This window comes from Meriones unguiculatus, chromosome 11 (assembly GCF_030254825.1).
Source record: "Meriones unguiculatus strain TT.TT164.6M chromosome 11, Bangor_MerUng_6.1, whole genome shotgun sequence".
In the NCBI taxonomy this organism is placed as follows: Eukaryota; Metazoa; Chordata; class Mammalia; order Rodentia; family Muridae; genus Meriones; species Meriones unguiculatus.
This window is the reverse complement of record NC_083359.1, coordinates 5,874,184-5,896,749: the sequence shown is the minus strand read 5'-3', so window position 1 is coordinate 5,896,749 and position 22,566 is coordinate 5,874,184. Positions and strand designations below refer to the sequence as shown.

Below are 22,566 nucleotides of genomic sequence, written 5' to 3'. Positions count from 1 at the left end.
ATCCCGTGGAGGCACAGGGATGGGAAGAAGAGTTCAGTGCCACAAGTCCTCAGAAGCACTTGACTAATAATGCCCAACTCCTTTTGAAAAGGTTACTGTTGTCCAGTTTTCAAATTTTGAGAGAGAAACGACTTCACTGTTGTTTTTTTTTATTTTTATATTTTCTTTTTCCTGGGGAACTTTTTTTGGGGGTGGTTGTGCTAAGACAGGTTCCCACTACATAGCTCATGCTGGCCTGGAACCTGATAGATACCCCAGGTTGGCCTCAAACTCAAAATCTCCCTACTTTACCTTCTGACTGTTGGGCTGCATGTGAGTGCTGCCATGCCAGGCAATACCAGATAAGCATTAAAATCAGAATATCCAGAATCTCCCCAGGAAGGTAAGAGTTTCCAGAGGTCCTTTTCTTCCACCCTCACATTGCAGTTTGGACATGTCATGTGCAGCCACCACTCCCAATGTTTCACTCAAGAAAAAAAAGGAGAGCCTGCAGATAGGTTGGTCTTATCCAAAGAAACAGTTTCCCTTGGAGATGTGCTGTCACCAAGGATTAAAGAGGGAGTTTTGAGCTTAGACTCAGAGAGCTCAAAAACTGCATCCACACCTGATTTGTGTGGGTACTGGGTTGCCAGTGGGCACCAAGGAAGGGAACTCGGCTCCTTGTCTGAGGACCCTTGTTGGAGGCAGAACTACTGTTTCAGAAACAGACTCTGACCACCATGCCAGAAGCCTAGGTTCCTTTAGCCGCCAGCAGCCAGGAGCAGGTCTCCTGAGTGAGAGTCTGCAGATAAGGCATGTGGGGATCGTAACTCCCAGCACTCGGGGGAAGCAGGGACTCCCGCTGCTGTCGCTGTTTCTCATGGGATTCCTACTGCTCCCAAAGAAAGGAGTTCCAGGGAATGGCAGTTCTCCCAACTGCCGGGCTTCCCATAAATTAGGAGAATTAAGGAGAAGTAGGCAGCAAGATGTCGGGGAGTGAGTAATCAGGGGATGGATGAAGTTCTTGGTAATGAAGACAGGATGGGTGGGTGACTGGCTTGTGCAGCTATTCTTTCTTTAGTTTCCTCATTAATTCTGTCACCCAACAAGCTTTTAAAAATGCACATGATATACTTTAATCATATGTACCATTCCAATTACTCTCTCACACCCATTAGGCTTTGAAAAATTACTCCCTCTCTCTCTCTCTCTCTTTTTTTGTATGTGTGTGTGCACACATGCACACATGTGTTTGAGAGAGAGAGGGAATATGTATAAATCACCCACAGAGTCCAAAAGAGGTAGCTGTGGAGCCCCCTGACATAGGTGCTAGGAATGGAACTCTGGTCCACCGAATGAACAGCAAGCACTCTTAACCATTTAATTATCTCTTTACCTCCTCCCCGACAGGCTTTAGTTGAGCAGTTTAAGGCACTGATCTTGATGGTAAAAGTAAATAAGAAACAGCATTTTCTCTAAGGAAATTTGGCGAAGAACATGTCAGCCAACACGGAATGGATGCCTTGATAGGACTGACTGCAGTATGCTTTAAGAGAAAAGAATAAAAACCCTTTGTTCTGACTCAGCCCCAGTTTCTAAATGAGCTGCATGAGGGACAGGCTTTAGCAGAAGAATGAATGGGAACTTGTCCCCTTCACCCTTGTTCTGTGGAATCACAGCAGTAGGGCTCTTCTCCAGATAATCTCAAGAGCTCCCAGTGGAGAAGCTCTAGTCTTACAGGTAGGTAACTCAGAACATCTAACACAACAGAGAAGCAGCAGAGAGGAAAGTGGGATGGCGTTATGCTAATTTCTCAAGCATGTGTTGGAACCCATTTCCTCTTCTGGGTGGAACTCAGAACTGTTTGGAGACAATGGTAGAGTGGGTGTTGGGGAGAAGAGCTATTGGAGGAGGCCTTGGGAAGAGGAGGCTGAGGAGGCTGAAGGCAGATGAGGAAGAGGCACAGAGGAACGGGTGTAAGAGGGTTCGAGGGCTCAGGAAGCCAAGAGTCTAGGGGATGCAGCCTGGACAGGCACGAAGGAGGGACTGATCCTGATGTGCGCAGGGGGTCTGTACCTGCAGGATCACCCAGTGACCTTTCTTGGCAGCCAGGTCCAGCGCAGCCTCAGCAACTACCTCTTGTCCTTGCCCCAGAGACACGTTGTGGAAGTTTCGATTGTTGAATGTATAGCCCAGTTTTTTTCCTGAAAGAAGCATGGAACTGTTACTGTCATTTCAGGAGCCTAATCATCTGTGCTGCTGTTCCGAAGAATTGCCCCCTATTTGCCATCCCTGGACTCACCCCAAGACATATATTTTCCCCCTACACAGGAACCTAAATCTTTCAGATGTGCAATCCCAGATCAAAGAAAACCTTTGTGAATCACCCTACCCGGCCTGCTTCCTCAGCTAACCCTTAAGACTGGTTTGGGATTGTGTTCTCTTACACAGTCCCTACTTGAAGACTGGGTTACTGGTCCACCACCTACAAAGTGCTGATATAAAAAAGGTTAAGGGTGGTCAGGTGGGTGTGATCTCTTCTGGTTTTGTCTTGCGAATACATCCAGTCTGCCTTGGGACTTTCCAGGGAGGTGTGTCCCAAAGTCAGTCATCCTGTGTCCCTTCTGTCAGCCTCCTCCCTAACTATTCACAATACAGGGGAAGCTTTGTGTCATTCTTGCACATAAGAAAGTGGAGAGAAGAAAGATATAAAACAAGAATGGGCTTTGGTGTGAATGTTATGTTGTGCTGTTAGTGTAAGAAACAGGATACAATAATAATAGTAATAACAAAATATCATAGCCATACCACAAAAGTAAGGCCAGTTCCATGGAGTTGCTCTTCAAGCCCCCCTCCACCAAAAAACTGAACCTAAAAAAAAATGACCTTAATATAGAGGACCAATTCTATTTACACATTAGCTGTTTGCACAATCCAATAAAGTTTGGGAAAGGTATATGTCATTTTTTACATGAAATATCATAAAACGGTGTAATACCATGAAAGAAACATTGAACAATTTTTTTCTGGGAAGTTAAAATAGATTGAGAGAGAAGACAAGTTAAAAAAAAATCTGTACAAAAAAAATTTACTTCCAGAACAACCAAAATTACAGATATAATTTGGTAATCATGCAAAAAAGCTTTGAAAAAAAAAAAACCCAGTTAATCCTGAATATTTCTTTTAAATACCAAAGTGTATGTGCACTCCTCTTCAACTGGATACAGGTAGGATGATGACTTTTTATAGTGAGAAATAGTTATTATAGACTCTACTGAGATGAACCCAAGAAATACCTTTATTAAACTCGATAAATCCTAGCTGGCAAGCATTTGATGTCAGCTTTAGAACTGGGGAGATAAGCAACTAAATCCCGAGGAACAGTGCGATAAAAGGTGCGGGCGTTATTAGATGGCTTCCGTGACGTTTTTTTGTTCACAAAGGAGCCTGTTTATTTCCTTTATTCACCAGAGAAAGATACAGGGAAAGAGGTGCTTAATAAAGATTACTTGGAAAACTACAGACTGCAAGGGTCGTGGTGAGGCAAAGCCTGGCATTATAGAGCCAGCTTGGATCAATCTGCATTAATCCAGGCTGACAAGAAAGAAATGGATCTTATAAATGGTAGCAAGGGGACAATTGACGGGGCTCTATTTACTCCACACTCAGCTGACTGTGACTGTATCAAACATGAGCCTTGCAGCGTGTGAGGTGAACTGGTGGAGTCCTTTCATTCACAGCTGTGAGGCTCACAGATACCACGTAGGTCATTAGCAAGTTCCCCATCATGTCAACCTTCCGCTGAGGTTCACATTCATGCTGCTCTGTGACATGGCTCTCATGCTCTCCCTTGTTTTGTGTGACCCACTTTCCTATTTCTGGCCTGTCTGCCTCTCTAGATGGCCATGTCACCTGTAAGCACTACAGACCCCACTTAGCTTAGGGCGCCTTATCTCCCTCCAGTCTCTGTGAGGATGCCACAGCTACAGCCATGTGCCATGTACCGGTGATGCTGACAGAGGGGAACGTTTACCTAGAGTTCTCTTGCTACTTGCTACACGTGCCTTTTGGCTACCGACTCTTGTGTTCTGCTCTTCCCACCAGCTTCCTGGTGAGACTGACTTTTACGAAGGCCTTAACTTTGTCTGTTTCATCCTTGTCACTGATGCGATAATGGACAAGTTGGCTAATATCTACCTTCATGCCTCTTTGTTTTCTTCAAACTTAGAGACCTTACCTTGGCACCATTGCTGCTATGGCTCCCAAGGGCTGCACCCAGGACACGCCTACCATCGAGAACTGTTGCATGGCTGAGATATTATTTCTTTATTCCCTCCTTCCCAGACAGGTTTTCTCTGTGTAGCCCTGGCTGTCCTGGAACTTACTCTGTAGACTAGGCTGAACTTGAACTCACAGAAATCTGACAGCCTCTGCCTTGGGATGGATTAAAGGCTTGTACTACTATTCTTATGCAGCCTCAAGACTCGGATTCTCACATTCCCTCTCCACTCTACTTCAATCAAATGTTCAGGTTACTGGGTCCTCCATATTTTTTTTTCTAATCTTCATCTTTACCATTTTGACTTAGTTTAATATGGATCCGATAATGCTGCAATTGAACTGTGATCTCATAAAATTTTCAATACCACTGCTTCCTTTTGCATCTTCATAATGGAACTTTTAGGCACCTCAGCTCTATGAGAACTCAAACATAAAAGAGAAAATTAAATAATTTTCTTGGGTAAAAGAGAAAATTAAATACTGCTTCTGGTGAATTGGAGCTACCACGTCGAGGCCCTTAGCCTCAGTGTTCCTGGGAAAGCTTTTCATGTATTCAGACATTAGCAGCGTCAGCCCTCTTCTGTTTTTAAGCCTTCTTTCTGTTGTCAGCAAATTGCTTCACTCTCTCTCCTCTGTCCCCTCTGGCAGGAACTCCTTCAGTTGCTTGCCACTGTATTATTCTCTGTACATCTCTCCCCTTAACACAAGGGGTGCCCCGCTTCTGCCCTTCGGTCTGTTCTCTAAATACTCTCTTTTTGTATCTTCAGCTCTTGTCTCTTCTCACCCTCCTGCTCCCTGGCACATGAACACATGAGTTCTCTTGCCATCAAAAAACCATCAGTGCTCATACTGCCCTCTGGGGACCAGGCTTCACCAGTCGAACCCACATTTCATAGCCTTTCAAAGGAGAGAGAATGGGGCTAGGAACATGGAAGAGAGACAGAGAGACCTAAGCAAAGATGCTGGATGAGACCTTCGTCTCTGAGCCTATCTGGTGGCAGCCTACCCTAATCTATGTGAGCTTGCTGTTCTGAACACACAAGAGGGTACCGAAGAAGTCAAGGGTGGGAAGCTGCTTTCTGATCACACCATAGAAGCCGTTGAACTCATTTTCCCAAAGTCAAGTAGTTGGACAAAGGAGAAAGGGGACCAAGCAAGATCATGCTACAGACGCGTGAAAGAGCCAAGAAGAGGCCTGTGTGAGATGAGGCTAAAGCTGGCTTTGAAAGATGTGACAGGATGGCAAGGAAGGCACACGGCGCGTCCTTGGAGAACAGAAGCTGCGTCCCTGTCATTACCGTGCTGTACATGCTGCTTTGCTTTTAACTTTTCAAAGTCTTTTCACATCAAAGATTTCATTTTATCCCCACAGTTACCCGAGGGGCTTGAGAGGCATGTTGGGTGATAGAAAACAAGAGGGAAAAGAGAAAAATAAACGTGCAAAGAGAGTGACGAGAAAAGAGAGAGGACGTGTGAAATTAAAGGGCTGTTAAGGGATTAATCAGAGTACACAGGGAGAGGTGCGGTGGGGGTGCTAGAGCTCATGTTCAAATAGAGGCCAAATGTGTGGACCCAGTTTCCTCCTCCTTGTCCCTGTCCCCATCCCGCTATTTGTTTTTTCATTCCTTTGTCCTCCTCCTTCCCCCTCCTTCTCCTCTTCCCTCTCCTTCTCCCTCTCCCTCATTCCTCCCCTTCTCCTCCTCCCTTCTCTCTCTTGTTCCACAATGTTCAGGATGAGGCATCCTGGAGGAGTCCGAATGGAGCAAAGTACCAGAAAAGTATAGACTCCTAGCGAAGGATCGGAGGCAAAGTTTGGCTGCTGAGCCGTTTCATAGCTCTGTTAGTGTGAGGGCACATGCATTTTGGCAGAGGAGTGGATGAAGGCAAGAAAAAAAACAACAACTTTAGTCTGACTTTCGGGGCTTATTAAAAAACAGATAACTGTCACAGTGAAACAAAAGAGAAAAACAGTGAGTTAAGAGTATAAGCCAAGGGTTGGGGATTTAGCTCAGTGGTAGAGCGCTTGCCTAGCTAGCACAAGGCCCTGGGTTCGATCCTCAGCTCTGGAAAAAAAAAAAAAAGAGTATAAGCCACCTGCCTAAGGATATGAGGGGAAACTAATGTTTTAAGAGTCTAAGCAGAAAGATGTGAGCTGCCTGATATACAGACTGCCAAACTAAGCAGAGATAGTACTTAATATGCTGGAACTAAAGGTGATTGGGGGAGCTGCATGGGTCAGCTCTGTGGATTCCAAATGAGAACTGGGGCTCATCAGGTAAACTGGTTAGATCCAAGAAATGGGAAATACATATTCTCCCAGAATCTATGTCTAAATGGGCAAATTAGAAAATAAATCAAACCGTCAAGAAGTCAGAGAGAGGGGCCCAGGTGCCTAAGTGATCTCTTGTTGATGAACAGCAAAATGCCTCTAGAAATATGTATTAAGATGAAAGCAAGGGCAAGGCTGACAATGCAGAGACAGATAAACAGTGTAGATGGGGGTGGGGTGGGGTGCGGGTGAGTCTGCCCAAGATGATGGGAAGCTTCACATGACATGATGGGATAGTTGGAGGTCAATTGGCTAAGAACAAAATTGCTCATAAACAGAGTATATGAAAGCTTTCAAAGGGAGAACAGTGAATGAAAATGAGGAAAATAAATTTATTCCTATGAAACCGACAAAGCGCTGGTGGATAGAAGGAGAGCATAGCTCCATAAATGTGTGCAAGTTAGGAATGCTGTAGTTACGACGAGTGTCTGATGATATTCATTCATTAATTCATTTAACAAATATCCTCTGAGTACGTTCTCTGTGCTAATCACATGTGAGACTCTGGTAGGACGAGGACCAAGATAACATAGTTTCTGACATCAAGGACCTTAGTGACAAGCAGGCAGGCAAATGTAAACTCCAGCACTGAGAGAATGATTAAATTAGAATTGTATTAAGTGCTGTGGCACAAATATACAAAGTGCCACGAGAGTACATAATGGAGAAGCAAATGGTCATGCAGTGATGAAGTCAGGATAGGCTGATCTTTGCAGGATGAGTAAGCACTGCACTGCTGGGAATATTTCAGATGAAAGGAGTCATTTCTGAAATGCCCCCAAATATGGCCAAGGATCTAAAAGGGTGAGTCTGGAGTCAGGTAAGATCAAGGCTGGACAGAAAGGCCAGGCCCTGCAGGCTGCATGGATCCCTGGAAGCATGCTTGACTTAACCTTGATGCTGATAGATGTCCATGAGAAAGTTTGTTGTTGTTGCTTTTATTTTTAGAGACAGAGTTTCTCTGTGTAACAACCCTGGCTGTCCTGGACTCACTTTGTAGACCAGGCTGGCTTCGAACTCAAAGAGATCCACCTGCCTCTGCCTCACAAGCACTGGCATACAGTTCTACCACTGGCATTCATGAGAAAGTTTTAAGGAGTAGAGCAGTACTACAGGATTTTCGATTTAGCGAGGGAACTCTGGTCATAAAGTAGCAAAGGATTTTAGGGGCAGGAGGGCAGAGAGGAGTCAGGATGTAATCTTGATAATCCAGAGATATTATGGCTGTTCAGCAGCCATACAAACAACAATAGAAACAATTTGACAGATAATGAAGTAGGGTGGGGGGGAAAGGCTGTTTAGCTGTACTATCACACTCATGAAAGGGCAGAACACAAAGCAAGTGATCTCAAAGTTCCTAGCGGATAAAAATGGGTCACCAACCAAGAAACACGATAAATAGTCACTCACAAACAAAACTGTCTTCCAGAGCACAACAGATCCATGCAGCCAAAGTTCTAAATAGAAATCATTTAGTGCCCAGAAAAACTATCCAACAAATCTGGGGTCAAACAAGGGTAAAGAAATTTTATTTCTTATAATTTTCTTTTTTTTTCTGGTGATGTGTGCCAGCAAAATTAAGACAAAAAATAGGAAATAAGTGGGACTGCCATTGATAATCATCAATGTGATATGGAAGAGTGACTAAAATAAGCCATTTCCTCCCAAAATTGCTTTTGGTCCTGGTGTTCCAACATGGGAACAGAGACCCTAACTAAGTCAGTGGACCAGTGAGATGGCTTAGTGGTTGGGTAAAGACCCCACCCACTCCACCATGTGCACCAGTGGCCCATGTGTCCACCCCCTAGCAACATGTGCGCATGCCTTGTCTGTCTGGGGCGGGGGGAGTTTTCTATTAACTAGGATGGGGATTGTCATTATTTTCAAGTGTAAATGTGAACGCATCAGATCAGGGATGTACAGAATTAATGATAGTAACAGGAAGATGACCATACACTTGGCCTGCCTTGAGTATGTAAAAATAAAATCACAGCTTCATAGTTGAAAAACCAAAGCCCGAGTGTATACAGAGGGAAGTCAAGGAGAATCATTTAAGTTTTGTAAAGTACTGCTTCAGGGCTGAGAGATGGCTTGCTTAGGTAAATGCTTCCCGCGTAAGCACGAAGACCCGAGTTCAAGTCCTAGAACCCACCTAAGAGAGTCAGGTGAGTTGGTTCACACTTGAAATCCTACTGCTTGGGAAGGCAAAGATGGGTCCCTGGGGCTCACTGGCCAGTCGGCCTGCTCTACCCAGTGAGCTGCAGGCCAATGACAGGCTATATTAGTTTCTTTCCTCCTGCTGCGATAAGACACCACGACCATGGCAACTTATACAAGAATGAGTTTAACTGAGCTGACCATTCCGGAGGGTTAGAGTCTGGGATAGCTGAGGAAAGGCATGACAGCAGCCAAGAGCTCACATCTTGGTTCACAAACACAAGGTTAAGAACACACTAGGAAATGGCAGAGAGCACATTGGGATTGGCATAGTCTTTTGAAGCTTCAAAGCCCACCTGCAGTGACACACCTCCTCCAACTAGGCCACACCTCCTAATCTTTCTCAAACAGGCCTATCAACTGGGAACCAAGTATTCAAGCACTTGAGTCTGTAGGGTCTATTCTCATGCAACACAGAGACCCTGTCCCAAATATCAAGATGAATGGCTCCTGAAAAATGACACCTGAGATTGACCTTTGACCTGCACATACACACGCACTCACAAGGACACATACTTGCACACACACATACACACACTTAAGTTTAACACTAGTTAAGGTACATACCTCAGAAGAACTAAACATATCATTTGGGACATGCTTATTTACCAACAAATTAGACATGACTTTGAAGAAAGGAACAAAGGTCTGAAAAGAAAGTACTGAAACTTTTCGAGAAATAGAAACTTGAAATAGGCATGGAATGGCAAGGAGATTGAACTTGTGATTTCAGAACTTCCTGTTTAGGAAAGATGAAGCTCAACAGCTTCCTTCTCCTAAAATTAGGAACAAGGTAAAGATATTAAACTTTGATACTTTTATTTAACACCACACTGAAATTCTCATCAGGACAATTAGGAAAGAAAAAGAAACAAAAACTATTCTGATTACAAAAGACACTATGTCTACTTAGAGAGTACATAATCTTATAGCTAAAAAATTGTGTTGTGCATGTATATGTGTATATATGTATGTATATATGTAATATGTATGTTTGTATATGTGTGTATGTGTTTGTGTGTATGTATGTGTGTTGATGTGTGTGTTGTGTGTGTGCATGTGTATGAAATCCAGTTTCTAGAAAATCTTAAGCATTTCTGTCATAAGAACACTAGAACCAACAGAGAAGTTTAGAAACTTTTCTAATAGAAGTTCATATATAAAACTTCTCTACCAATAAAACTAAAATTAAGAAAATAATTTTATATACAATAGGACTAGTACCAGTGTAAGATATGTGCATTACAAACTATTCAACACTGTCAAAAGAGACTAAATTTAAAAACTACATGGAAAGGCAACCCATGTTCATGTGTTAAAGCACTTTGTACTGTTAAGGCGGCCACACGTCCTTAGTTTACCCATATGGTAATTACAGCAATCCCTGTTGAAATCTGAATGCACTTTTCTTTAGATTCTGCACAACTTGACAAGCTAATTTTAGAAGCTGTATGGAAATATAAGAGACTCTAAGGAGCTGAAATAATCTGAAAATAAATAAAAATTCTGGAGGACTCATTTCCTGAATTAAAATTTTACCATAAGGTTCCAATGTCAGTATTGCTGTTGGTATACACAAACACATAGATCAAATGGAATTAATGGTCCCCAAACAAGTCCTTACACTTATGATGAATTAGATTAAAAATTTAAACAATTATTGTTATTTATGTGTATGTATCTGTATGGCTGTATGCGGAGTGTGGTGCCTGTGGAGGCCAGAACAGGGAATCACATTTCCTGGAGCTAGAATTCCAGCAGTCTGTGAGCCTCCTGATGTGGGTGCTGGGATTTGAACTCAGATCTTCTTCAAAAGCAGCAAGCACTCTGACTGCTGACCCATCTTTCCTGCCCTGGATGAACTTAACTTTGACAAGGGTTCCACAACAATTCAATCTTTTCAATAGCTAGTCCTTAGATAATGTAGCTGCACACCAAAGGATAAAATTGGCTGCCTTATTCATACTTTAGACAAATATCAATTCAGCATGAACCACAGCTCTAAACAGAATGGCTAAAAAAAAAATCAGTTGTCTCTCTGATACATGATTTTGTGGCTTTGCTCTATCAATAATCCTGGCTTCTGTCTTGCCTGCAAAGGTAGACCTTTGCATGGTGAATCTTGAATGTAGAAAAGAGAAAACAATAGATCTAAAGAATGAAAGGGCACAGGACTAGAGGGACCTTAGCTCCAAACCAAACTTTCCTCACCTTGATTTTCCACATCCTTCAGCGGGTCCACCCCTGGAGATAGGATGAAAAACATGGGGGTGGCTGGTCCTGACTCTTCAAACGAGGCAACAAAATCGAGTGCTCGTCCCATTACGTATTTGCTTCCTAACTTCTCCTCAACAAAATCTCTGCAGGAGAAGGTAAGCATGGGTATTAGTCCAAAAATCACAGTTGAGAACGGAGGCTTCTAGGAAGGGGAAGGCATGCTTAAGACCATGGGATTGACAGAGTTATGACTGGCTCCAAGTTCACAACTGGCCGACACTGTCTGTGCTGCCAGTTCCAAGACATGCGTCTTAGATCCGGGCTCTTGGCCACTCTCACGCAGACCATTGCTGCCTCCCTCTGTGACCTGGTGTCCTTTCTCATTACCTCACCCTTCTGGAGGATAAGAACCAACTTCTTTGAATAGTTATGGGCAGCCAAATCTGACCTACTCTATTTCCCTCTATTTGGGATGTGCCAACACGCCGAAGACTTAAGGGCCCACGGGACTCTCTTCTTTAATATTCTAGTCTTCACTCGGTTTTCTTCCGCTCCTGCCTCCAGTGGTCTTTTCCAACATGTCCCATTTTTGTGTTAAACAAACCCTTCCAGCTTACTAGACGCCTGGAGAAACTCCCGACTTTCACTGACCCTTCCACTGTGCCTCAAGACATAGCTTCTCCTACATCCCTCTCGAATGGGCCTATTCTCCTGTACTGGATGGACTTCAGTGTGGGCAGAGGTCACATCATAGTCACTGTCTAATGGTTATCTTCGAGGCAACACCTTTCCACTTCTGTGGCTTTACCTGGACTCATTTACCCTGGCTGTATCCCCACTCACCAGGCACACTAGTGCCTTCTATCATTCCTTGTGCTCAGTTTTCCCATTCACTCAACACTTGACTCAGACTTTCCTTCAGCCCAGTGACATAACCATCTGTGTGGATAGACCTCATGCTGAGGATTTTCATTCCTTACCCTGTTCTCTACCCAATTCATGGCCATTTTTCAATCCACGTCATTACTTGAGAACTTGTTTTTTATGTCTGAAAATCTCATTTTCAGACCAAAATCTTCAAACTCTTCCAATTATCAGTACCTTGTCTTTATCTCAACAAGCCTTTGCCTGAATGAGTGTCATGAAAAGCACAGGGATTTCAGTTTCAGGGGCCCCCTCTGATGATTTCCCGTTGGCCCGTTGTTCTTGCTTCTTACCTATCAAGTGTGGATTTTATGTCCTATAATTCCTGTCCTTAAAATGTAATGTTTTGAGGTATGATCAACACCACATGACTCACTCCTGTGAGGGTATCACCTGCTGGTGGTTTACACCTTTCACATTCGGATATTTCCCAATTGGCCGTTTTCTGCCCCTGTAGATGCCATGGCCCTTGACTTCGGATTATACCCCATCTGCCTTTCTTCCCCCACCCCCCAGAGACAGGGTCTCTCTGTGCAACACTTCTGGCTGTCCTGGCATTTACTATGTAGACCAGGCTGGTCTCAAACTCACAGAGATCCACCTGCCTCTGTCTCCTGGTGCTGGGATTAAAGGCGTGTGCCACCATGCCTGGCTCCTTTTCCAAGTCTTATTTCTCCATTTTAAAGGCACTAGGACTTTAGTCTGGGAACCATGTACCTCTGATTCTACACCTGGGGAAATCACCCATTGGTGATGGCTGACACCACTACAAGTGCAGGGTTGGGGTTGAGTTTCACTGGCCATATTTCTTTCTCACTTCTCATCTTTCTTCCATCCCTCTGTCATCTGCTCTCCTGTCCTTCCTCTCTTCTGAGATAGGCGCCAATGTATTCCTGGCCGGCCTCAAGCTTGCTACGAAGCAGAAGATGGCCTTGAACTTTGGATGATCCTCATGCCTCCTGAGTGCTGGGGTTATAGGCTGTGCCACCATGCCTAATTTATGTGGTGCTGGGAAGCTAACTGTGGGTTGCATGCATGCCGGGCAAGCATTCTACCGTCTTAGCTACATCTCTATTCGCCATCCTTTCTCACTTTTTCACAGATCCTTGTTCTTCCTTTTGTATATGGATGGCATGTGTACCTGAGTGCAGGTTCACATACATGTGGGTGCACACATATGTATGTGAACACAAGCATAATGTGTGCACGTGCTTGTGGAGGGCCAAAGTTGACACTGAACATCAATTGCTTCTTACCTTACATATTGAGATAGGGTCTCTCAGTGGTACCCAAACCTCACCAATTCTGACTAGCTGACTTTGACTTGCTCAAGGGCAGAGGTTCTCACCCTTCCTAACACTGCAACCCTTTCATACAGTTCCTAATGTTGTGCTGACCTCCAACCATAAAACTGCTTCATCCCTACTTCATAACTGTAATTTTGCTACTGCTATGGACTGTATGTAAACATCTGATATGTGACCCCTGTGAAAAGAGGTTGTCTAACCTCCAAGGTTGATCCACTGGTTGAGAACTCCTGCTTTAGGAATGCTCTGTCTCTGCTCCCACTCACTGGGTTTACAGGAGGGCTGCCACACTCATTCAACTTCCGTGTGGTTCTGAGGGCCTGTGTCTGGTCTACACACTGCATGCTGTGTGCTTTACCATCTCTCCAGCCACAGACCCTTTCCAAACCTTCTCCATTCTCTTCAGATATTCCGTCTTGCCATCCTCTCACATACAAATACCAATCATCCTGCTTCTCAGAGAAGTTAGAAGTCAAAACAGAAGTCAAATATCCTTATTAATTATCTGTCATTCATTTATCAACCTAGAATTATAACCACCTCACTTTCTCAGTTTCTGTGATGCTAAAAATAGAACTTCCATATGCTCTCTGGATCCCTCCATCTTTCTCCATGTTATAGGTGACTGGCATCAATTTCAAAGCTGTATTGATGTGTATTTCTCCCCAAACTTCCTATTAAGACATTAAAACAGATGGCATCCCCAAGGCAATTGGTCCCCTGAGTTTTAGTCTTGGAACAAAGGTGCCCATTACTATAGGAACACAGCTTTGAAGCTCAGCTCTGCCAGGCTGGTCTTTCTGAAATCGGCCTGTATACAGGCCTTCCCAGAGTGTGTGTCCTGCCCCCTACCGCATGGCATAGGTCATCCGGTCAGGCCTCATAACCCTCATCATGCAGAGGCGCTGCAGGGCTGTCTTGTTCTTCCACTCCTGGGGGAACTTCTCCTTCTCCGGGCACTCTGACTCCATAAACTTTTTCCAGCTCTTGGCAGATCCTTCAATGTCTCGATCCAGATTGCAGAACTCTTCCATTGATGAAAGTGCCTAGGGAATGTCAGAGAATCTTGTTCTAAAATGCGCTTTCTCTAGAAAGCTGTAGTTTGCACTGCCTTGGAGGGAGAGGGCTGGAAGGCAAGGGGGGATTCTGTACACAAACCAGTCTCATTTGTAGTCTGGTCTAGAGTCTTGGATCTTCCTCTGGAAAAAAGTCAAGAAAGAGTAAGGATGTGTCTACAAGCTCATCCTTGTGTCCTCCACGGCCCTCCAGCACCATAAAGTTGCAAATAAAATGTTTGTGATTGGGTCACTCCCAGCATTACACTGTTACATGGAAAAGGGGGTCAAAGTAGGTGCTGTAGTTTTCTGGTCACAGACCCCCAATACATAAGTCATAGGGCCTTCCTTGCATTGTCACATTCACTGTACCACCACACTCTGTCCAACTATCCTTCAAATGCCCCTGGGATGCATTTCCATGGGCTGCCTAGTCTGTAAGGATCAACTTCAGACACAATGAACCACTCTCCATTCAATGCCTTTCTCCAAGGTGTCTCTCTCCATCCCATCCCATTCGAACTTTCCTGCTTCAACCTTGGGTGTGCGCCCGACTCTACCAATTCAGTTAAGGTTCGGTTCTCTTCTCCGGTACACCTGACTCCTTCCTTTTCTTGTGCTGGCCAGGCTTAGTGTTAAAGCTCTATAAAGTCCAGTTCAAGGTCAGCAAAGCACGTTCTCTGTAATCTAGAGCAAGATGTCCTCATACCTTTTTAGAACACTTACAGCTGTTCACGGAGCATAATTTCCAATAAAGAATTGCTTAATTTATAGATGTTTGATTCCTGATAGAATGTGTCTTATCCCTTTTTCTGCCTTATGTTTGGGAAGGTGAGGAAGCAAGCCAGGGCATTCCTTCTCCTGAGGCTGGAGGGAACTGTATCATGTAAACTCTGCCTATGCACAGGAGCTCTTACCCTGGCCTGTTCATAGCTCCCATCACACCCAAGCCTGTCTTCATTCCTGGATCTCCCCTTTTCTTTCCAGAAAAACCCCATTCTTAGAATATAAAGTATTTTGATCATATTTATTCCCTTTCTCAAATCTACCCCTACTTCCTACCTTCCAAACTTGGTTTTATCCATTTCTCTTCTCATGACCCCAAATTGAGTCCATGTTGTATTTCCAATATACTCTTGGGTACAGTGACTGTCCTGGAATGTGTTTGACATACCAGAGATGACATCCCTAAAGAAAACTGAATCTTCCTCTCCCAGCAGCTATCAAAAACCAGTAAGTCCTCCATTACGGAACCAACTCCCATTTCTTTTCCTCCATGTTAGGATTTTGCCTGGTTGAGCTGACATGGGTCTTGTTCATGTTGCTATAGCCACTGTGAGTTCATGTGCACAAATTCCCAGCTGTGTCCAGAAAACACTCTGCATTTGCAGTTATCGACCATCTTCTCTGGCTTTTGTGTCTGTTTTCTTCAAGAGAGGGTTTCTCTGTGTAGCCTTGGCTGTCTTGGACTTTGTAGACCAAGCTGGCCTCGAACTCACAGTGATCCACCTATCTCTGCCTTTCCAGTGCTGGGATTAAAGGCGTGCACCACACGTGGCAATCTCCTCAGGCTTTTATGATTATTTTGTCCTTTCTCCTGCAAAGATTCCTGACTCTTGAGGTAAGGGATGTGATACAAATGTTCCATTTTAGGGTGAGCAAACAGTAGTAAACCTTATTATACATTCTTAGTATGTCTGTGATATTAGTCTTGATATTAATTTTTTGGGTGGGTGTTACGGCTTTCAATATAGATTTTGTTTTGAATACTGAATCCCCAGCTCATGGCAATATTTTGGAAACCTAAGGTAAGGGCTAGCTGGAGGTAGGTTGCTGGCCTTGGACATGTGTAGGTAATTATCTCTGGCCACCTTCTGTCTTGCTCTCTGCTTCCTGGTTTACTGAGGTGTAAAGTGAGCTGTCCCTCATACCTTCCCCACCTTGATGAACTGAGCTCTATAGCATCACAAACAACATCATCACCTTAAGTGGCGCTGTTAGGAATTTCATTATAGTGACAAAAAGCAAACAAATTCAGTGGGATTTGACAGACAACTCCCTCATGACATTTTGTGACCTGAAGAGCTTCCTTCCACTCTGCCTGTATATTTGGTTTCTCCAACAGTAGACTGAAAGTCCATAGCAGCTACATAATGCAATGATTAAGAAGTTAAAAAACTGTTATTTGAATTCATTCAGCCATACATTCATTCATATATTCTTTCAACATTTATTAAGTTCCTAATACATTCCAATAACATCAGAATATAACAGGGAGAAAAAATAGATATGTGCCTTCAGGTAGCTTACAGTTTTAAAGAGAAGAGAGGTGAGGATGTCTTGGAAGGCATATAGGATTCTGTTAGGTAGTCACAAAGGCAGAGGGAATGAAAGAGCATTTTATGGAAATGCTTTCCAAAGAAATAAGCCAAAACCTTGAGGGTGAGCTGTGACCATGAGAAGCATGATGGCAGCAGAGAATCCTTACCGGGAACAAGGACAGAGGAAGGCTGCAGAAGGACACAGACACCAGCCTGGGTGAGCCTGTGTTCCTCTGTGGGGATTGCCACACATCTTTTCACCTGGGCTCTGGGGGTCACCAGTTCCACGTCAACTACATGACAAGTGGTGTGGGGTGCTGTGAGGAATGGTAGAGGAGGTGCAGGGAGACAGTTCAGTCCCAGAACCACCGTGTGCAGCCCACTGGACTTGACATTCTCTCAGGCTTGGATTTGTTCATGCAAAAAATGAGGCCAGGAGATCACGTGCCGTATGTTATAGTCGAGCTTAGCCACAAAGCTTTGAAGACTATGAAATTCCTTCCATGGGGGATTAATAGCTATTGGACTCCAACTGCTATAGTACTTGTCTCTAATTCCCGTAAGATAGTGAGCTCCCTGTGGGCAAGAACTTTCTCAGGCACAGGCAGCTTTTGGGAAGTGCTTACTTAAGGGAGTCTGCACTCTACAGTAGTGGCAGGAAGGCTGTGCTATGCTGGGCATGGCATGGCAGGGCATGGCAGGGCACAGCAGGGCAAAGCTGCACCTGATGTCATTATTCCTCTTTGTGCTGAGGAATAGTAGACTCCCATCTACTTCCAGGCTGCCCCCAATCATAGCTTGCAGCATCATTAACCCTTTGCTGTCCAGTCTCCCTTATTGCATCTCTACAAAACTGAGCAAATTACACCATGACCAGAGCTCCCTGCTGCCAGAACTGTGTCTGAAACCACATCCTTGAAGTTCTTTGGTGAACACAATTGCAACATTTAATCTCCCAAATGAGGGAAAGGGATTTCTAGCCTTCTAATAAGCTAAATGGAAATGACTAATTAACCTAATTACTTTGGACTGTGCAGCAAAATACAACAGTGCTAAATTGGCAACCAGAGTGGCAGTGAGGGGCCTTTTCAAAGGCAAACAAAGTAATTCAGCACAGATGAGATTTTCTAATGAAGAACAGAACATGGCCATTACCTGAAAGTTCAGCATTTGAGGGGACGGGAAATATCCTTACAAAGGATAACAATAAAAGCAGGATTTTATCACAGAAATGCCATTCATTACCTACTTATTAGTCCTACTGGGCTAGGGAGCAAGGCAATCAACCTTCCTCATTAGACAGAATCCTTTAAAAAAATTTTTTTATCATCTCCTATTCAATTATAGTCAGTTTGTTTCTTTAGGCTGAAATCCAAGCGTACCCTTTAAAAGCGTTCATCAAAGGCTCCCACGACGTGTACCGCATACTGCTTTGTGCCTCACCTGGGCACATCCCGGGCTGTGCTCTTGCGTTTGATGGCTCTGGATCTGCTGCTCCACACAACACACTCAGAGACAGACAGAAAGCCTTGCTCGTTTGCAAAAGACTCTAAACAGCCAGATGAGCTCAGCCCACAAGGCAAAACAAAAAAGCAGAGCGAAGGCAAGCCAAGCCAACAATGCGTTCTGTGAAAGGAGGGAAGGAAAGAATCTACAAACTAGCTGGAGCTGAGCTGTGTAAGATGGAAGCTGTGAGTCACTTATTCTTCACCTTTGTCACGGAGGGCATCATGGGGAAGAATACAGAGAAAGTCGACTGCCTCTGGCCCAGCTGGGCAGGTCACAGTGGCTGAAAGTTTTCCTTTCTGTGGACAGATTCCACTAGGCACACCCACACCAGTCACAGCATGCATGTCTCATATCGGGAGAGTTGGTAACCTGGATCATCATGAATTGTGCTCATCAAAATGTACATTGAAGACTTATCCTCTAGCATAGTTTGTCTTTCAATAAAGTTGAATTAAAAACTTAATAGGGTCTTTGCAGGTATACGCAATTTAAAATGGTTTTACTAAGGTGGGTCCAATAATATATGACTGGTTCCCTTAAAGGAGAAAGACACAAAGACACTCAGAAGGAAGACAGCTTTGTGCTGACTGTGCAGATGGAGACCGAGACTGGGTCTATGGGTCCCTGAGGAATGCCAGAGGCTACCAGAGACTGAAATATTCAAAGACAGTTCCTGCCCCGAGGAGTTGGAGGAAGCCTGGTTCTGCCTATCTCATCACTCCAGCTTTTCAGGCTCCACACCTGTGCATTTCTGTCATTTTAGGAAGCGCAGCATACTGTTCTTGACAACAGCACCCCGTGAAGAAAACACCACCACCGTCAGCAGAGTCTGGCTGCTCACAGTCACTTTGGGAAAGATGCTATGATGGCCTTTTTGCCGATAAGGAAACAAAGGCACATCCCCCCCACACACACAGACAATATAAACAAACATGGACCCAGATATGTCTGAATCCAGGGCCTGTGTTAACTAGTCCATCTTTATTGCTGCTCTTGTTCTGCACATGGTTCATTCAGAACTGCTTTGAGAACAAACTTTCCATTAAGGCGACAGACTCTGAGTCAGGATTTCCAAATCCAACAAGGTAGCCACTAGCTGTGGGGAATATTGAGAACTTGAGCAGCGATTGGTGTGATAGAGGGACTGGTTTTTTTGAAGAGTCTTCTCTCTCTATCCCAGGTTGTCCTTGACCTCCTGAACTCAAGCTAACCTCTCACCTCTGTGTTTAGGCAGCTGGGACTATGAGGCAGCCCCCACTTGCCTGGCTCAGAGACTGAATTTTCAACTGTAATTTGAACGATTTTAAAACTTATGTGCGGAAACTAGAACTTACATCAGTAATTAGAAAACTTATTGAGAGTTGTTTGAGACAATTTGGGTGTATGAGTCAACTGCTTCCACAATAACATAAAATCTAAATACAACTGAGTTGAGTATACATGCGCAAAATATTCACCAGGTTTCAAAGACAGTATGGAAGCAAAATATGTCATTAATAATGGTATGATTTGAGTATTAAATATCCTCTGAAGACCCATATTCTAAGGTTTGGTTGTTACTGATGGAACCATTGAGAAATGACAGAAACTTTAAGAGGTAAGACTCAGTGGCAGGAAGCTAGGTCACTGAGGGCGTAACCCTTCACCTGGTTAATGGCCTCTCCCTCTCAGTCTCTTCATTTCTTGGCTGCCATTAGCCTTCCTCCATCCCATGATGCACTGCTTTACCACAGGCTACAGAGCACTGGGGCTGGTAAGAATGGATGTGTTTATCTTTAATCCCAACCAGGAAACAAAGGCAGAAGGATTGTGAGTTCAAGGCCAGTTTAGTCTAGAGTGAGACTCTGTCTTAAAATTATAAGTATGTGTGCAAAATCCACAATGAAACTGATTACTTTGTGTACTAATGATCAGTAAAAACAAAACAGGGACCAAAGTGAAAGCAATGGGGGCCAAGAAGCTATGGACAGAAACCTCTAAAACTATGAGCCAAGCAGATATTTCCTCACTTTAAGCTTATTTTGTTCCTATGCTGGGGATGGAACCCAGGGTTTTGCACCAAGTAGGCAAGTGCTTTACCCCTGACATACACTGCCCAGCCCCTAACATTTCTCTTATATATTTTGTCACTGTGACAGAAAGCTAACACAATGACTTATAATAACCACATGTTGAAATGGCAATGTTTTGCCTACATTGGTTCAAGCAAAATATTTATACCATTAATATTTACATTATTAAAACTAATTTTCAATGTTCTTGCTTGCTCGCTAGCTTACTTTCCTTTTTTCCTGGAGGATCTAGGAGGACCTATACGCGAGGAAAGCACTCTTCCACCACCCAGCTCCATCTTTAGCTTTATTGCAACTTTTTATTTCACAAGAGTCTGATTATGTTCTACCGGTGTCCTGAGAAAGAGCTTGAGGGAGGTTGAATTCGGGAGGAATAGACTGGCCTGTTTAGTGAAGGAGATCTCAGAAGGATAGCATTTAAGGCTGTGCCAGGCTTATTTCTCACTGTTCTCCTCCAGCTCTACAGTGTGAGACAGCAACAAGTGGAGCAGGAAGATATGAAAAGTGCAGTTTGTGGGGGAAGGCTATGATGGATTTAGAGGTAGGGCAGGCTCCAAGGCAGCTGTGCTTATTAAATAGGTTCCCTTCTTTAAAGCAAACCTGGCATTGTATTCTGAGAAGACAGAAAAGTGCGTTAGGGAAAAATCACTCTGCTCAGCCCCTACCAAAAGATCTAGCTTGTGAAAATGCAAATTAATTTGAAAGGGAGAACTTTCAAAAAGTCAGATGCTGCTGAAGGGCGTCTCTGCTTTCCAAGAGATGGCTTCCTCTAGGGCTAGCACTTAAAGATTGATATAACCGTGGCCCAAGAGCACCTGGCTCCCTCCCAGGCTGGTGGTAGAACTTGTTACTGCCATCCACATGGTACTGGTTTGCAACAGGAATGGTATGAGAACAAAGGGGTCATGGGGTCAAACACAATGGTTTCAGAGAACCACTGGGGTGACATATGGCAAGGTTGGGGTCCACTGGAGAAGGTCCCAAGTGGCCAGAGTGAAGCTGTGAAGCTAAAGTTGATGCCAGGGCTCTGGAATGTCCACAAGTCAAGCTGTAGGCATGAGATGCAACTGGCCCAAGAGAGAGGACACACACACACACACACACATACACACACACACTGCAGGCAGAAGACTTGCACGGATAGTGCTACCCAAACCCTTTGGAGCCCAGATAGTACAGGTACCGGGAGCTGGACATGGACCTGCAGAGTCTGGTGTGTTCTCTGATGCATTTTGGTGAGATCATTTCAGATATGAATGTTATAACTTTGTGTTACTACATGCTAAAACTATGTGATTTTTTTTTTATCTTATAGGAGTTCACAGTTAAGAGGTTACACGAGTTTCACAAATGTCTCACACTTTTCAACAGTGTTGGGGTTCTTGAAGACCATGGGGACCTTTAGAAATGAATTGAACAGGTCTCGTATCATGAGATGGGCTTTGGGGAGAAGTAATGGGAAGATTATGGTTTAGAGGTGATGTGTCTGGGTGTTAATCTGACAGGAACGAGAGTTGGGACGGTTAATTTTGATTGATGACTTGATAGAATTTAAAGTCTTCATGGAAACAAGCCTCTGGGCATATCTGTAAGGAGTTTCTACATTGGGCCAAGCGAAGACTTGTATACTCTGAAGGTATATAACACCATCCCATGTGCTAAGCGCTGGGCTAAATAAAAAGGAGGCAGTGAGCAGAATACCGGCATTCATCTCTCTGTTTTCCCAATGGTGGGTGCCATGCGACCAGCTGCCTCTTGACTTTGCCACCACTACTGACTGTGCACTCAAACTGTGAGACAGACAAACACTGCTTCAAGTTCATTTCTTAGGTTTTGTAGCAGCAACAAGAAAGCTAGCTGCTGAAGTCCTGAAAGGCTGAAAAAACAAAAACAAACAAAGAAGCACCAAACCCCTACGATGCTCTAAAAAGAGAGTTAGGAAAGTATTTTGAGCACTAGCAGAATTAGCCTTGAATTTCTTAAGATGACTCCTTTGATGTGGGCAGCATGTTTATAAATGGTTATATCTAGGTACAAACCAGCTTGGACTAACCTTAGGGGAATTAGGTTGAGTGGCTAGTCCAATCTGTAAAGGGTATGTACTGTGTTTCTGTTCATATACATCCCTGAGCTAATAAACATTCTTTAAATGGAGAACATGTGGTTGGTTGGTACTAAGGATGGTGGGGGGGGGGGAAGGAAGAAGTTGTTATGTTTATGAAGAGCCATTTGGGAGTCTCTGTAAGGATGTAACTTTCTGAATTTTGATAGTAGTGATTATTTTGTTCTACACATGTCCAACTTGCTGTATGAGAAAAAATACTCATGAACAAAAGCAACCCAAATCAAGTTATA

The 22,566-nt window shown here is 43.9% G+C and overlaps 1 protein-coding gene across 1 annotated transcript in view; it reads right to left on the bottom strand.

Moving 5' to 3' along the window:
• Dnah9 (dynein axonemal heavy chain 9) overlaps window positions 1-22,566 on the bottom strand; it is a 311,392-nt gene that overhangs the window by 23,666 nt on the left and 265,160 nt on the right. The window contains exons 60-62 of the mRNA XM_060363494.1: window positions 14,107-14,300; window positions 11,018-11,166; window positions 2,056-2,183 (exon numbers count right to left, since the gene is read on the bottom strand). Coding sequence (XP_060219477.1) covers window positions 2,056-2,183; window positions 11,018-11,166; window positions 14,107-14,300 — 471 coding nt within the window. The remainder of the gene's footprint in view (window positions 1-2,055; window positions 2,184-11,017; window positions 11,167-14,106; window positions 14,301-22,566) is intronic.